Genomic DNA, 15,931 nt, shown 5'->3' with positions numbered 1-15,931 from the left:
CATATGGTTTATATACAGCCCAGTCCTGATAGGTGCACATATATACAGTAAGGGATGTGTAAGTTAGTTCGTTGCAGTTGCACCAGTGCTAATACAAACTAGTCTGTCTACTTGCAAGGGACATCTATCGGCATGATTTAGGTTTAACGCAGGCTTTTATGACATTATTTAATTCCCAAGCTATGGCATAGACTGTATCAGGCATCAACTGTATTTTCACATGGGTTTAAAATATTAGGAGGGGGTGAGTGGTGGATAACAGTGTGCTGAGTTTAACGGTAGGGAAAGTGTTGACAGGGGCAGCATGAGAGTAATACTCTGAGCAAAACTTCCTCCCAGGGGCTGTATAATGGTTTTAAACACTGCTGAGGTGGTGGGGGGAAGAGGTTTGGAGGGTATCCTGGTGGACAAGGCTTTAAGTCTGGGATAGATTGTCCCTATATGCACCTCCATTTAACAAACACACACACAGCTCTCCCTCAGCCACAGCTCTCCCTCAGTCACAGCATGCTGTAATGCTCACAGAAACCCCAGCAACGAGCACCCCCCTGCCAGGATGGAAACCCTGTCAAGCTGAGCTCATAGATATGGCCAATATTCTGGAAGTGTGGTTCAAATATCACAGCGCGTCCAGTGCCAGTATATATGCCACTCGAGATTCCCCTTGTCCGAGGTGATTTTTAAAACCCCATTTCTGATTTTATTTTATTGCCTCTCTCGCATTTTGTTTCTGGTTTGTCCCGTTTTATGAGTTTTGGATGACTGGTTACACCTTTGTAAGATAGTTCATTTTTAAAGTGCATCATGGGAGCTTGGTCGATTCTGAGGTGGACAGTAGACACACGTCAGTTCTCCGGGCCAATTGAGTACCGAAGTATGAAGCTCTGTAAAGGAACTAACTCATAATACCATGAGCTACGTTGGCAGCACAGGCAGAAATAGGCTACTCTGCATCTCTGTCTTCCTGTGGGTATTTCCATTGCACATTTTAACCAGAAAAATACCAGTTGCTTTTGGCCTTTGCGCCTTACCAAGGGACAGTTAATCATCACAGCTTTTACAAACCACAGTTTAGACACACTGCCAGACAACACAATGGACACAACGAACTGACAGGCCTGTCGTGTCTCCTCTCCACTGGCCCATTCTGACTGACAGGAACACCGGCACTGTCTCGCCCAGCAGCCCCATGCCAGTGTGTTGAAGAGCATCCACGTGGAAAGAAAAGAGAATTTTAGAGGGAAGAACATGCAGCCTTTCCCTGTGACATGAACTCCTGCCATCCATCAATCCACATGACATGGCTGGGTGGCAGCTAGCAAGCCAAGGGTTAAATGTCAGCCAAACCTTCTGATTTAGAGAGTAGGTCAAAGCGCTATTAGGCTAGCACAAGGCTAGCTGCTTCACTCAGACCCACTTGGAGAGGAAGGCTGGAAAAATGGGGTTTGTTTTCCCCCGCTTCAGTGCCAGAGCTTCTTTCTGTCTGATCATGGACATGGACACTGCCACTGCCTGCCTGTTCAACAGCAGTCCTGGTTAGCATCCTGGAAGACTTTGTGACTTTTCATTAGACTGATGATTGGCTTGACAACCTAACCCCCATAGCTTACAAGAAAGGCCCTCTCTGGGCTCCCAACAGATTCTCCATCTTTTGAAAAATGATTTACAGTTTTTTTAACACGAATATTCATTGAAATAAATCAAGTGATGGCATATGTCCCATGTCAACCCAATCTCAGACAGAACACCTCTGAAATTGACAATTGCTTTGAGTGTCCCTGATCAAATTTGCTGATTTTCAATCCAGACCACAGCAGAGAGATGGGGAGAGTCGCTGCCAGCTAGACTCGCAGGGTTAGATCACGCTTTTAAAGCTCCATGATTCAACTCCAAATGTAGTTGACATGAAAACCACAAACTGAAAAAACAAAAAAATGGAAACAGTCACATTCATACAAGTGCAACCATGACTTTCCTTTAAAAGATGTTGACCATCTGAAATTTCAGCCTGTTTTGGCGGGTTGGCGTTTTGGCCTAATAGAACAATAAGAAAGAGAGTTCCAAACCTGTCTGCCAATAACAACTAGTTTTCAGTTTTCCCCTCCCCACTCCCAGACAGTCCTACCGCAATTCTTGCTTGAGAAATTGCACTTTACTAAGAAGCTATTTCTTTTTCTTTTTGACGATTTTAATTGAAAACAATCACAGTACAGTACTTAATTTTTACCCAGAAAAGATTTGATATTGAGTTAAAAACGGAGAAACAAGGCTAAGAGGAGATAATGTGTTTTAAGCCTCAAAGAAGAACATTGAGCCTTCCTTTCATCAGATTCCTGCCAGATCTGATGACCTCATTATTTCTTATTAGTCTCCCAGAGGCACCTAGAAGAGACATTGGAGGTGGCACAGAGGTTAATCCCAAAGAGGGCTATAACCTGCTCCTATGCATCTGAGGGCCATGGGCCTCGTCTGGCGCTCTCCGTTGGGCCCCTGGCCACCGCAGAGGCAGTCAAGCAGCCGGGCAGTTGCAGCACCCTGTGGGAACTTCCCTCATATCCATCCAACTCTGACCCCAGACATACATACATACATATATACACTGCTCAAAAAAATAAAGGGAACACTTAAAAAACACATCCTAGATCTGAATGAAAGAAATAATCTTATGAAATACTTATTTCTTTACATAGTTGAATGTGCTGACAACAAAATCACTCAAAAAGAATCAATGGAAATCCAATCAACCCATGGAGGTCTGGATTTGGAGTCACACTCAAAATTAAAGTGGAAAACCACACTACAGGCTGATCCAACTTTGATGTAATGTCCTTAAAACAGGTCAAAATGAGGCTCAGTAGTGTGTGTGGCCTCCACGTGCCTGTATGACCTCCCTACAACGCCTGGGCATGCTCCTGATGAGGTGGCGGATGGTCTCCTGAGGGATCTCCTCCCAGACCTGGACTAAAGCATCCGCCAACTCCTGGACAGTCTGTGGTGCAACGTGGCGTTGGTGGATGGAGCGAGACATGATGTCCCAGATGTGCTCAATTGGATTCAGGCCTGGGGAACGGGCGGGCCAGTCCATAGCATCAATGCCTTCCTCTTGCAGGAACTGCTGACACACTCCAGCCACATGAGGTCTAGCATTGTCTTGCATTAGGAGGAACCCAGGGCCAACCACACCATCATATGGTCTCACAAAGGGTCTGAGGATGTCATCTCGGTACCTAATGGCAGTCAGGCTACCTCTGGCGAGCACATGGAGGCGAGCACACCTCTGGCGAGCACATGGCCCCCCAAAGAAATGCCACCCCACACCATGAGTGACCCACCGCCAAACCGGTCATGCTGAAGGATGTTGCAGGCAGCAGAATGTTCTCCACGGCGTCTCCAGACTCTGTCACGTCTGTCACGTGCTCAGTGTGAACCTGCTTTCATCTGTGAAGAGCACAGGGCGCCAGTGGCGAATTTGCCAATCTTGGTGTTCTCTGGAAAATGCCAAACATCCTGCACGGTGTTGGGCTGTAAGCACAACCCCCACCTGTGGATGTCGGGCCCTCATACCACCCTCATGGAGTCGGTTTCTGACCGTTTGAGCAGACACACGCACATTTGTGGCCTGCTGGAGGCCATTTTGCAGGGCTCTGGCAGTGCTCCTCCTGCTCCTCCTTGCAGAAAGGCGGAGGTAGCGGTCCTGCTGCTGGGTTGTTGCCCTCCTACGGCCTCCTCCACGTCTCCTGATGTACTGGCCTGTCTCCTGGTAGCGCCTCCATGCTCTGGACACTACGCTGACAGACACAGCAAACCTTCTTGCTACAGCTCACATTGAGGTTTTGGAGCAGTGGCTTCTTCCTTGCTGAGCGGCCTTTCAGGTTATGTCGATATAGGACTCGTTTTACTGTGGATATAGATACTTTTGTACCTGTTTCCTCCAGCATCTTCACAAGGTCCTTTGCTGTTGTTCTGGGATTGATTTGCACTTTTTGCACTAAAGTACGTTCATCTCTAGGAGACAGAATGCGTCTCCTTCCTGAGCGGTATGACGGCTGCGTGGTCCCATGGGGTTTATACTTGTGTACTATTGTTTGTACAGATGAACGTGGTACCTTCAGGCGTTGGGACATTTCTTTTGATTTTCCCATGATGTCAAGCAAATAGGCACTGAGTTTGAAGGTAGGCCTTGAAATAGATCCACAGGTACACCTCCAATTGACTCATGATGTCAATTAGCCTATCAGAAGCTTCTAAAGCCATGACATCATTTCTGGAATCTTCCAAGCCGTTTAAAGGCACAGTCAACTTAGTGTATGTTAACTTCTGACCCACTGGAATTGTGATACAGTGAATTATAAGTGAAATAATCTGTCTGCAAACAATTGTTGGAAAAATTACTTGTGTCATGCACAAAGTAGATGTCCTAACCGACTTGCCAAAACTATAGTTTGTTAGCAATACGTTTGTGGAGTGGTTGAAAAACGAGTTTTAATGACTCCAGCCTAAATGTATGTAAACTTCCCACTTCAACTGTATATGCATGTGATATATCTGTAAAGGAATGCCGTATCTTCTATTATATCTGATAAAAAGTAAGACAGGAATCGCTATCACCGGTGTTTGCTAATAAATTTGACTATAAGCTTGTTTTTGACATCTATATTGTGAGATGAACTTTAACGTTGTGGCACTCGTTAGTCATGTGTGTTTCGGTGTACCAGCGTCTCCACTCCTGTTTGTTGTCAATAACAGCAGGTTGCGCAATATGCCAGTGCTTGAGAGTGTAGTAGTGCCAGATGTTCTTTTGTCTTGTGTTTGAGGGGTAAAGAGGAGCGCTGCTTTCCAATCTACTCCTTTGATTTATTGGCTGTTGGGTTCCTGTCTTGGGCCTGACGTGTATTGACACCGAGCCCCACCAATATCTAATTTCAGCGGGAACAAAGAGGAGAGGAGAGAGGGATGAGAGCTAAAAAAAAAAAAAAAAGTAGGGAGGAGGGAGAGGAGAGCGAGCGCATCCTGCATTTGTGTGGGCCTCTGCCTTACCTCCCGTTTCACTCATTCCATGCCAAAATCTCTACAGCACTGCGTAACTCTATTGGCCCAGTGTGTTTATCAAGCAAGAGATAAGCACGTGTGTGTGTGATATGTTGGACCAGGGATGAGATAGTGAGATGGCAGAAATGTCTCAATCGTAAATGTTGGCTGCCTTCCATGTTTAGTTTGTTTTGTTCTATCTAGGTAGTCTTCAATTGGTACCAAACGGAATAAAACTATTTGTACTTATCCAGTGTAGGGCAATTCCACTGTAACGGAGTGATGCTGAGACTCAGATTTTTCACTTTAAAATGTACAGGATATCCAACACAAACCAATGATTGCAAAGTTAAACACACAGAATGACGGTTTGTGCTGTTTGTGGCGTCATTCTGTTACCAAACTTTGCATCAGCACTGTTCTTCATGTAAATGTGTTTTTGTAAAATGTTCAGTGGAAATTGCTAAAAGTAGTCCTTGTGCATAGAGTTGTATTGTCTGTTTTAACTTTGCAGTCATTGGTTTTTGTTGGATATGCATTTTAAAGTAAAAAATCTGAGTCTCAGCATCACTCTGTTACCGTGGAATTGCCCTACAGTGTGCCCTAATGAAGACGACCCAGGAGGGCAGTGAGGTCTTACAGGCTGCCTCAGACCACCTCTTGAATCTGAGAGTGTCTGTTGCATGTACCACATCCGCACATCCGTTCCAGTAGCACTGAATTTACACTGTTCCTACCCCAACATCCCGTTTCTGCAAATCCCAGCTGGTTGTCACATATGGTTGTCACCTCCGAGAGAGTTTCTCTCTTTTCCTTTGGATAAAAGCGTATATTAAATGCCATTATATTGCCCTAGGTTGCACTGCGCTTTTACCATTAGATCACTTAGGCTGTAGCTGGTTTTATTCATGTCCCAAAGATGAAACTTATTTTTTTGTAACTTCTTTTCCAGCTTTTTTCTTCACGAACATACATTTTATATATTACATTTTACATACTACAGACATGGTACTTTTATATACAGCATTCACATGACAAATATATTATGTATACATACAGTACATATATACATACATATACACATGGATACATACACACATACATACACACATATATATATATATATATATATATATATATATATATATATATATATATATATATATATATATATAGTTAAAGTCGGAAGTTTACATACATTTAGGTTGGAGTCATTAAAACTCATTTTTCAACCACTTCACACATTTCTTGTTAACAAACTAATAGTTTGGCAAGTCGGTTAGGACATCTACTTTGTGCATGACACAAGTAATGTTTACAACAATTGTTTACAGACAGATTATTTCACTTATAATTCATTGTATCACAATTCCAGTGGGTCAGAAGTTTACAAACACTAAGTTGACTGTGCCTTTAAACAGCTTGGAAAATTCCAGAAAATGATGTCATGGCTTTAGAAGCTTCTGATAGGCTAATTGACATCATTTGAGTCAATTGGAGGTGTACCTCTGGATGTATTTCAAGGCCTACCTTCAAACTCACTGCCTCTTTGCTTGACATCATGGGAAAATCAGAAGTAATCAGCCAAGACCTCAAAAAAAACATTGTAGACCTCCACAAGTCTGGTTCATCCTTGGGAGCAATTTCCAAACACCTGAAGGTGCCACGTTCATCTGTACAAGCAATAGTACGCAAGTATAAACCCCATGGGACCACGCAACCATCATACTGCTCAGGAAGGAGTCGCGTTCTGTCTCCTAGAGATGAACGTACTTTGGTGCGAAAAGTGCAAATCAATCCCAGAACAACAGCAAAGAACCTTGTGAAGATGCTGGAGGAAACAGGCACAAAATATATCCACAGTAAAACGAGTCCTATATCGACATAACCTGAAAGGCCGCTCAGCGAGGAAGAAGCCACTGCTCCAAAACCGTTTGCAACTGCACATGGGGACAATTCACCCAACTTATTGTGGGAAGCTTGTGGAAGGCTACCTGAAACGTTTGACCCAAGTTAAACAATTTAAAGGCAATGCTACCAAATACTAATTGAGTGTATGTAAACTTCTGACCCACAGGGAATGTGATGAAAGAAATCAAATCTGAAATAAATCATTCTCTCTACTATTATTCTGACATTTCACATTCTTAAAATAAAGTGGTTATCCTAACTGACCTAAGACAGGGGATTTTTACTAGGATTAAATGTCAGGAATTGTGAGTTTAAATGTATTTGGCAAAGGTGTATGTAAACTTCCAACTTCATCTGTATATATATATATCCGTTGAACCTCTGGATATAGGCCTACAGTAGACCTATACATATCGCGTCAGGAACATCATTCATTAAACTTTGATGAGGGTGATAATCAAGCATTATGCCAATGACCAGCCAGAGAGCCAATAGATACTGTATCTAGGTAAAGAATCAAGAACAGTGTGGAGGCTGGTATTCAAACATCTTGTCATCCTGTCATCTTTTCATAAGGTAGGCAACAGGGGGGACAGGACGATGGGTGTGTCCCCAACCAACTTTGATTTGAGAGAGAGAGAGAGAGAGAGAGTGTGTGTGTGTGTGTGTGTGTGTGTGTGTGTGTGTGTGTGTGTGTGTGTGTGTGTGTGTGTGTGTGTGTGTGTGTGTGTGTGTGTGTGTGTGTGTTTCCATTATATGTGTGTGTCTGTGTGTACGTTTGTGTGTGTACGTTTGTGTGTATATGTGTGTGTTTGCGGCAGGTTTGTTTAGACTGGTCAGGATTGGAAAAGCGTGAGAGACAGAGTGAGTGGGTAGAGGCCATACTTAGGGGTTCAAAGTGAAAAGGGGAGGGACCTCCGTCGTTGCGGAGGAATGCAGAGTGAGCAGAGGAGGCCTGATGGTTAGCTGGAGATGGTGTAATTAAGGGGCGTGATTGTGAGAACCTTCTCTGGGCCCGCAATAGGGTCCTAGATAAAAGAGTCTTGGGCCTTGTACTCTGTATCTGTTACATGTGGATAATTACTTCAACACACAATCACATGCACACATGGTGACTCTCCGGGAGACACAGAGAAGAACAGATGTCACCACCATACCTGAGAAAGCCTAGTTGAGCGAGTGATAGAGATGACTGCTGCTAGATGGCTAGCCTATAGGTCAGTGGAGCCTGGTGGGAGGAGCTATAGGAGGATGGGCTCATTGACATGGCTGACATGGAATTAATGGAACAAAGTCAAACATGTGGTTTCTATATGTTTGATATGCTTGATACGTTCCATTTATTCCATTCCAGCCATTACAATTAGCCCATCCTCCTATAGGTCCTCCCACCAGCCTCCTCTAATATAGATTGGGGTTAGCCAACCAATCAGGCGACTTAAGGATTCTGAGGAGTGTCATCAATTAGACAGCTCGTGTGAGGGCTTCCTTTTAATCATGCAGCCCAGCGCGTCGCCCCGTCGGTGCGGCTCGTGTAATTTGGGCCCCTGCCTGAACGTGCTATTTGCAGAGTAAAAGGCTTGATGACACGTCGCCCTCGCCGCACAGTGCTGTGTTTCAGCCCGGCAGGGTGGGGCGTGGGACGCAAAGTGTGGCGTTGTGTTTCTCACCAACGACATCAGCGTTGGTTAGTTAGTTTGGCAGGGGCTCGCAATGTTTTTGTTCCCCAACCCAAACTAACACAAAACTGAGGATTCTATCGCAGCTGTATGCCAGCTTCCTAATCACAAAAAGTTCATTCTTACCCCCATCAATGATGCAATGTCTGATAGCACGAAGCTTAGAATAAGCCATATCAAACATAAATTGGAGGCATGGGTAACACTAACTTTCTTAAAAAATATATTGAAAACCAAAACAAAATAGAATCCCCCCCCCACCAAAACAAAATGGAATCCCTCAAACCCATTCATGGCTAGGACATGAGAACCAGGCCCAGACCTCTGTGTTGTCTCCAGACTGTTGGATGTCAGGCTAGTGGTCTGTTTTCTTGCCTGTGTTGAAAGGGGTCACAGTGAGGTAATGTTTCACTAACTTTGCTGTTGTTATTTCACAGTTCGCACTCTTCACCCGCTCACACTGAAAACCGAGTGTGCTGAAATACAGCACAGCCCTGGAGATATATGATTATATGATTCACAGGACATCAACACAGAGGCTTTCTTTTGGAGGGGGGCGGTAATCCTTTCAAGAACTCCATCTCCTTCCCCAAACCCCCTTAGTCTTCTATCAACTCCAGATGGTATGAGTGTAAACTGTACTGTACCGCTGCCTAGCCCTGGCCTTGCCGAGACCTCTCCTCTCTTCACTTCCCCTCCTCTCCCCGCGTCGCCTCTCATCTCGTCTCCTCTTCCTCCCACAGGGTGCAGGATAGATAACTGTGAGTCCTGCTTCAGTAAAGACTTCTGCACCAAGTGCAAGGCAGGGTTTTACCTGCACAAAGGGCGCTGCTCCGAGAAGTGCCCAGAGGGCTTTGCGCCCCTGGAGGACACCATGGAGTGTGGAGGTAAGACGGGAAACAGCAAAGACATATGTGTGTCTGAAATAGCTCCGTATTCTCTATGTGGTGCGCTACTGGGCTCTGGTTCAAAGTAGTGCACTATATAGGGAATAGGGTGTCTTTTTGGAGTAATTCATACTGTGTTTGAAATGTGGAAAGTCGACAATGTGGATCACATTGAGGCAGGATCTCCTAGAACTGATTGACTTTACCCAACAGTCTTTAACCAATCTAACCTCTTGTATATGTTTTTGAATGAAACAGTAGAAGGATGGAAAGGACCACACACCAAGAGGTTATGGCCATCCGAGTCTTTTCACTATGTACTGTAGTAAACCTTGATTTGGACCCTCTATCGAGTCTCCCTGGCGCTACCCTTTAATGACTCATGTCTCTCCCCACACAGAAGGCTGTGAGGTGGGCCAGTGGAGCGAGTGGGGGTCTTGCACCAGGAGAAACAAAACCTGCGGCTTCAAGTGGGGTCTGGAGACCCGGACGCGGCACATCGTGAAGAAGCCGCCCAAGGACACTATACCCTGCCCCACCATCGCCGAGTCCAAGAGATGCAAAATGGCCATTAGGCACTGCAGGAGAGGTAAGACGTAATGCCATATTGGCAGACAGCTGTTTGGGTGGGTAGATGGATAATGTGTGTGTGTGTGTGTGTGTGTGTGTGCGCGTCTGTGTCATCCATCTCTATCTTTAGGGTGTTTTTGGTCTGTGGTGTGTCTGTCATGTGCAAGTCTAGCCTCTCCTCAAGGATTATAGTGCTTTAGAGCAGCGGTGTCAAACTCATTTCATGGAGGGCCTAGTGTCTGCAGGTTTTAGTTTTTTTCCTTTCAATTAAGGCCTAGATAACCAGGTATGGGGAGTTCTTTACTAATTAGTGACCTTAATTCATCAATCAAGTACAAGGGAGGAGCGAAAACCTGCAGACACTCGGCCCTCCGTGGAATGAGTTTGACACCTGTGTTTTAGAGACTTGTATCTAGGGTAAGGGGCCAGAACTCCCTCTTGGGAGAAACCATTTCCCCTTTCTGGTCTCAGAGTCCCACCAGGTATGTCTGCTGCTCTAGCCCACATTAACCCTGCGTGTCCCTCAAACACAAACCCACCACGTTCTGCCTTTTTTTTTTTTTACCTTTTGGTTTTTAGGTGCACAGTGGTGTTTTCATGCATGAAGTATCAGTATTTTTCCATGGCCGCCCCATTCAAGCCAGCTCACCAGGTTTTTCTGGGTATATATATTTTTCTCTCTCTCTCTCTCTCTCTTCTGTGGAATTCTTCAAAGTATGAACTGCAGGTTTCCTCAATGGCACTCTCTGTTTCCTCCCGTCCATTTGAAAGTTATTTGCGGTACGCACAGCATGTACGTCGACCATTAAATGAGAAGTCAGATCTGGAAATATTTTTTGTGTAAATACAGCTAGGAAAATATTTTTCCTGAAGTTATTCAGTTCTTCACAGATGATCCAAACACACCATTTAGAGCGATGGCCTCATTCAAGTGTGCTTATTGACGAGTTGATGACAGAAAAGTTGTCCCTAACTCAAATATGTCCCTAACTCAGTCAATGTGATTTCGGATTAGGATGTGCTGTGCATACACTTCCTTAGGCAAAACATGGAGATATAGGAGTTATAGTGGCAGAATGGCAAATTGGGTTCAAGCCTTCCGAAAAATGATGAAAAAGAACATTGTTTAAAAAAAGCTGGAAAATATCCTACTCTCTCCAGGATTTTCCTCCATTTTTGGTATTGCATGTTAAATCCGAGTACCATTTAGTGAGGTGGTGAGAGCGTAAATAAACATGAAATAAACCATGATTGTCTCTCCTATTGCAGCAATATTGAGGCAGGCAGTGCTTTCTGGCTTGGAAACTGTCCCACTGGGCAGTTTCTTGACTCTAGCTGGGCCATGTGCGTGGAACCAACGTTGAAAATACGTTGAATTAACATCTGTGCCCAGTGAAACTGACGTGGAAACATTGAAATGATGTATAAACAACATTGATTCAAATAGTGTGTGCCCAGTGGGGTGATTATGTGTTTCTATCCCCTGTCCTGTTTTTTTTCTTTAGGAATTTCCCTCCCCCTAATTTAGCACTGCTTGCTTGACCTTTTCCAAAGTATTTTATGGTCTTCTTTAATTAAAACCTGGCATTGTTGGGCCTGTGTTACTGGCATCAATTATCTAGTATGAGGTCAGTGATGGGGAGTTATTGTGAAAAGTCTCAATTGAATGCATAACAAGCTATTTTTCTGCTAGCCTGTAGAAACCAAGTGTGGGGGCCTCTAACGTCGACCTCGCTTATCACTCCTGTCTCATGGTTGATACGGTCATCTATTAGTGTCTTCACCCCATTCAATGTTTCTGGGAATGGTCCATGGCTTCAATTTAGATGTGTAGTTAAAGTTGTCTGTAGTCGTTGCTGTGTGCTCTTTTTGGTTACAAGAATGGCAGAGGTGGCTCGTATCATAAAGTTGAGTTTTGTACTTAAAGGGAACTGTTAACTCCCCGACCCTCACGCCGCTCAAGTGGTAGTGAAAAATCCTATCCCCCAAAACTAAGCCTGTGAAACGAAAGACTCGTCCATGTCAAGCTGTTTAAATAAATACTATGTAAAATGGAAGCCATTTAAGTCGAGCGGGATAAGGGAATGCCAAGAAAGAAAAGAAGAAGAAATACTCAGGGATCCTTTCAGGCAGGCAGCATGGACCCAGTCCCAGTTCCAGACCAACTGACATTGTAAAATAATCACTTCCCATAAGTGATAATGAAGAGTAATCCAATGGGAGGAATGTCTGTCTTTCCCTTTGGTGTGCAGGTGACCAGGAAGTGGTCCAAGCCGGTGGATGAAGATCAAGAGGTTCATGGAAAGGCCTCATTACGCCCGGGTTCATTATTAAATACCTTCGAGTTGACCTTTTAAATTACAACAGATTCCAGGGACTTTGGGCAGTAAGGCCCTCCAATGCTATCTAATACACCATGTCTTTGCTCCGCAATATAACAAATTACATCTCAAGATGTAAATAGGATTATTCCCAGGCTATAACCACAATGTATGTTTTTGTCTTCTAAATATACCTTTACAACAATACAACCCAAAGCGAAAATCAGTTAGAGTGTGAACTAGAATAGAATCCAGAGTGATGGAAGAAAGGCTGGGTTAAGAAAATATAATTTAGGGTGCATGTAATTTCTTCCCACTGAACACCAGTATTTGGGATACATATTGGGTTAGATTTCTATGGATTAAAATGAGACAAGAAATATATATACAGTCGTGGCCAAAAGTATTGAGAATGACACAAATATTAATTTCCACAAAGTTTGCTGCTTCAGTGTCTTTAGATATTTTTGTCAGATGTTACTATGGAATACTGAAGTATAATTACAAGCATTTCATAAGTGTCAAAGGCACTTACAATTACATGAAGTTGATGCAAAGAGTCAATATTTGCAGTGTTGACCCTTCTTTTTCAAGACCTCTGCAATCTGCCCTGGCATGCTGTCAATTAATTTCTGGGCCACATCATGACTGATGGCAGTCCATTCTTGCATAATCAATGCTTGGAGTTTGTCAGAATTTGTGGGTTTTTGTATGTCTACCTGCCTCTTGAGGATTGACCACAAGTTCTCAATGGGATTAAGGTCTGGGGAGTTTCCTGGCCATGGACCCAAAATATCGATGTTTGTTCCCCGAGCCACTTAGTTATCACTTTTGCCTTATGGCAAGGTGCTCCATCATGCTGAAAAGGCATTGTTCGTCACCAAACTGTTCCTGGATGGTTGGGAGAAGTTGCTCTCAGAGGATGTGTTGGTACCATTCTTTATTCATGGCTGTGTTCTTAGGCAAAATTGTGAGTGAGCCCATTCCCTTGGCTGAGAAGCAACCCCACACATGAATGCTTTACTGTTGACATGACACAGGACTAATGGTAGCGCTCACCTTGTCTTTTGGGAAAATGGGAAAATCAAAAGAAATCAGCCAAGACCTCAGAAAAAACATTGTAGACCTCCACAAGTCTGGTTCATCCTTGGGAGCAATTTCAAAATGTCTGAAGGTATCACGTTCGTCTGTACAAACAATAGTACACAAGTATAAACACCATGGGACCACGCAGCCATCATACCGCTCAGGAAGGAGATGCGTTCTGTCTCTTCTAGAGATGAACGTTCTTTGGTGCGAAAAGTGCAAATCAATCCCAGAACAACAGCAAAGGACCTTGTGAAGATGCTGGAGGAAACAGGTACAAAAGTATCTATATCCACAGTAAAACGAGCCCTATATCGACATAACCTGAAAGGCCGCTCAGCAAGGAAGAAGCCACTGTTCCAAAACCGCCTTTAACAAAACAGACTACGGTTTGCAACTGCACATGGGAATAAAGATGGTACTTTTTGGAAAAATGTCCTCTGGTCTGATGAAACAAAAATAGAACTGTTTGGCCATAATGACCATCGTTATGTTTGGAGGAAAAAGGGGGAGGCTTGCAAGCCGAAGAACACCATCCCAACCGTGAAGCATGGGGGTGGCAGCACATTGTTGTGGGGGTGCTTTGCTGCAGGAGAGACTGGTGCACTTCCCAAAATAGATGGCATCATGAGGTAGGAAAATTATGTGGATATATTGAAGCAACATCTCAAGACATCAGTCAGGAAGTTAAAGCTTGGTCGCAAATGGGTCTTCCACATGGACAATCACCCCAAGCATACTTCCAAAGTTGTGGCAAAATGGCTTAAGGACAACAAAGTCAAGGTTTTGGAGTGGCCATCCCAAAGCCCTGACCTCAACCCTATTGAAAATGTGTGGGAAGAACTGAAAAAGCATGTGTAAGCAAGGAGGCCTACAAACCTGACTCAGTTACACCAGCTCTGTCAGGAGGAATGGGTGAAAATTCACCCAACTTACTGTGTGAAGCTTGTAGAAGGCTACCCGAAACATTTAACCTAAGTTAAACAATTTAAAGGCAATGCTACCAAATACTAATTGAGTGTATGTAAACGTCTGACCCACTGGGAATGTGATGAAAGAAATAAAAGCTGGAATAAATCATTCTCTCTACTATTATTCTGATATTTCACATTATTAAAATAAAGTGGTGATCCTAACTGACCTAAAGACAGGGAATTTTTACTTGGATTAAATGTCAGGAATTGTGAAAAACTGAGTTTAAATGTATTTGGCTAAGGTGTATGTAAACTTCCGACTTCAACTGTGTGTGTATATATATATACTGCTCAAAAAAATAAAGGGAACACTTAAACAACACATCCTAGATCTGAATGAAAGAAATAATCTTATTAAATACTTTTTTCTTTACATAGTTGAATGTGCTGACAACAAAATTACACAAAAATAATCCATGGAAATCCAATTTATCAACCCATGGAGGTCTGGATTTGGAGTCACACTCAAAATTAAAGTGGAAAAACACACTACAGGCTGATCCAACTTTGATGTAATGTCCTTAAAACAAGTCAAAATGAGGCTCAGTAGTGTGTGTGGCCTCCATGTGCCTGTATGACCTCCCTACAACGCCTGGGCATGCTCCTGATGAGGTGGCGGATGGTCTCCTGAGGGATCTCCTCCCAGACCTGGACTAAAGCATCCGCCAACTCCTGGACAGTCTGTGGTGCAACGTGGCGTTGGTGGATGGAGCGAGACATGATGTCCCAGATGTGCTCAATTGGATTCAGGTCTGGGGAACGGGCGGGCCGGTCCATAGCATCATTGCGTTCCTCTTGCAGGAACTGCTGACACACTCCAGCCACATGAGGTCTAGCATTGTCTTGCATTAGGAGGAACCCAGGGCCAACCGCACCAGCATTTGGTCTCACAAGGGGTCTGAGGATCTCATCTTGGTACCTAATGGCAGTCAGGGTACCTCTGGCGAGCACATGGAGGGCTGTGCGGCCCCCCAAAGAAATGCCACCCCACACCATGACTGACCAAAAAAATAAAGGGAACACTTAAACAACACAATGTAACTCCAAGTCAATCACACTTCTGTGAACTCAAACTGTCCACTTAGGAAGCAACACTGATTGACAATAAATGTAACATGCTGTTGTGCAAATGGAATAGACAACAGGTGGAAATTATAGGCAATTAGCAAGACACCCCCAATAAAGGAGTGGTTCTGCAGGTGGGGACCACAGACCACCTCTCAGTTCCTATCCTTCCTGGCTGATGTTTTGGTCACTTTTGAATGCTGGCGGTGCTTTCACTCTAGTGGTAGCATGAGACGGAGTCTACAACCCACACAAGTGGCTCAGGTAGTGCAGATCATCCAGGATGGCACATCAATGCGAGCTGTGGCAAGAAGGTTTGCTGTGTCTGTCAGCGTAGTGTCCAGAGCATGGAGGCGCTACCAGGAGACAGGCCAGTACATCAGGAGACGTGGAGGAGGCCGTAGGAGGGC

The 15,931-nt window shown here is 44.1% G+C and overlaps 1 protein-coding gene across 1 annotated transcript in view; it reads left to right on the top strand.

Annotated features, from left to right (window-relative positions):
- The window catches only part of LOC106583742 (R-spondin-2), a 78,474-nt gene that overhangs the window by 39,599 nt on the left and 22,944 nt on the right, over positions 1-15,931 (top strand). Inside the window, exons 4-5 of the mRNA XM_014168289.3 lie at positions 9,362-9,505; positions 9,906-10,094. Coding sequence (XP_014023764.1) covers positions 9,362-9,505; positions 9,906-10,094 — 333 coding nt within the window. The remainder of the gene's footprint in view (positions 1-9,361; positions 9,506-9,905; positions 10,095-15,931) is intronic.

The sequence above is a fragment of the Salmo salar genome, chromosome 02 (assembly GCF_965601325.2).
Source record: "Salmo salar chromosome 02, fSalSal1, whole genome shotgun sequence".
Lineage (NCBI taxonomy): Eukaryota > Metazoa > Chordata > Actinopteri > Salmoniformes > Salmonidae > Salmo > Salmo salar.
The sequence above is the reverse complement of the archived record's forward strand: the minus strand, read 5'-3'. Positions and strand labels throughout refer to the sequence as shown.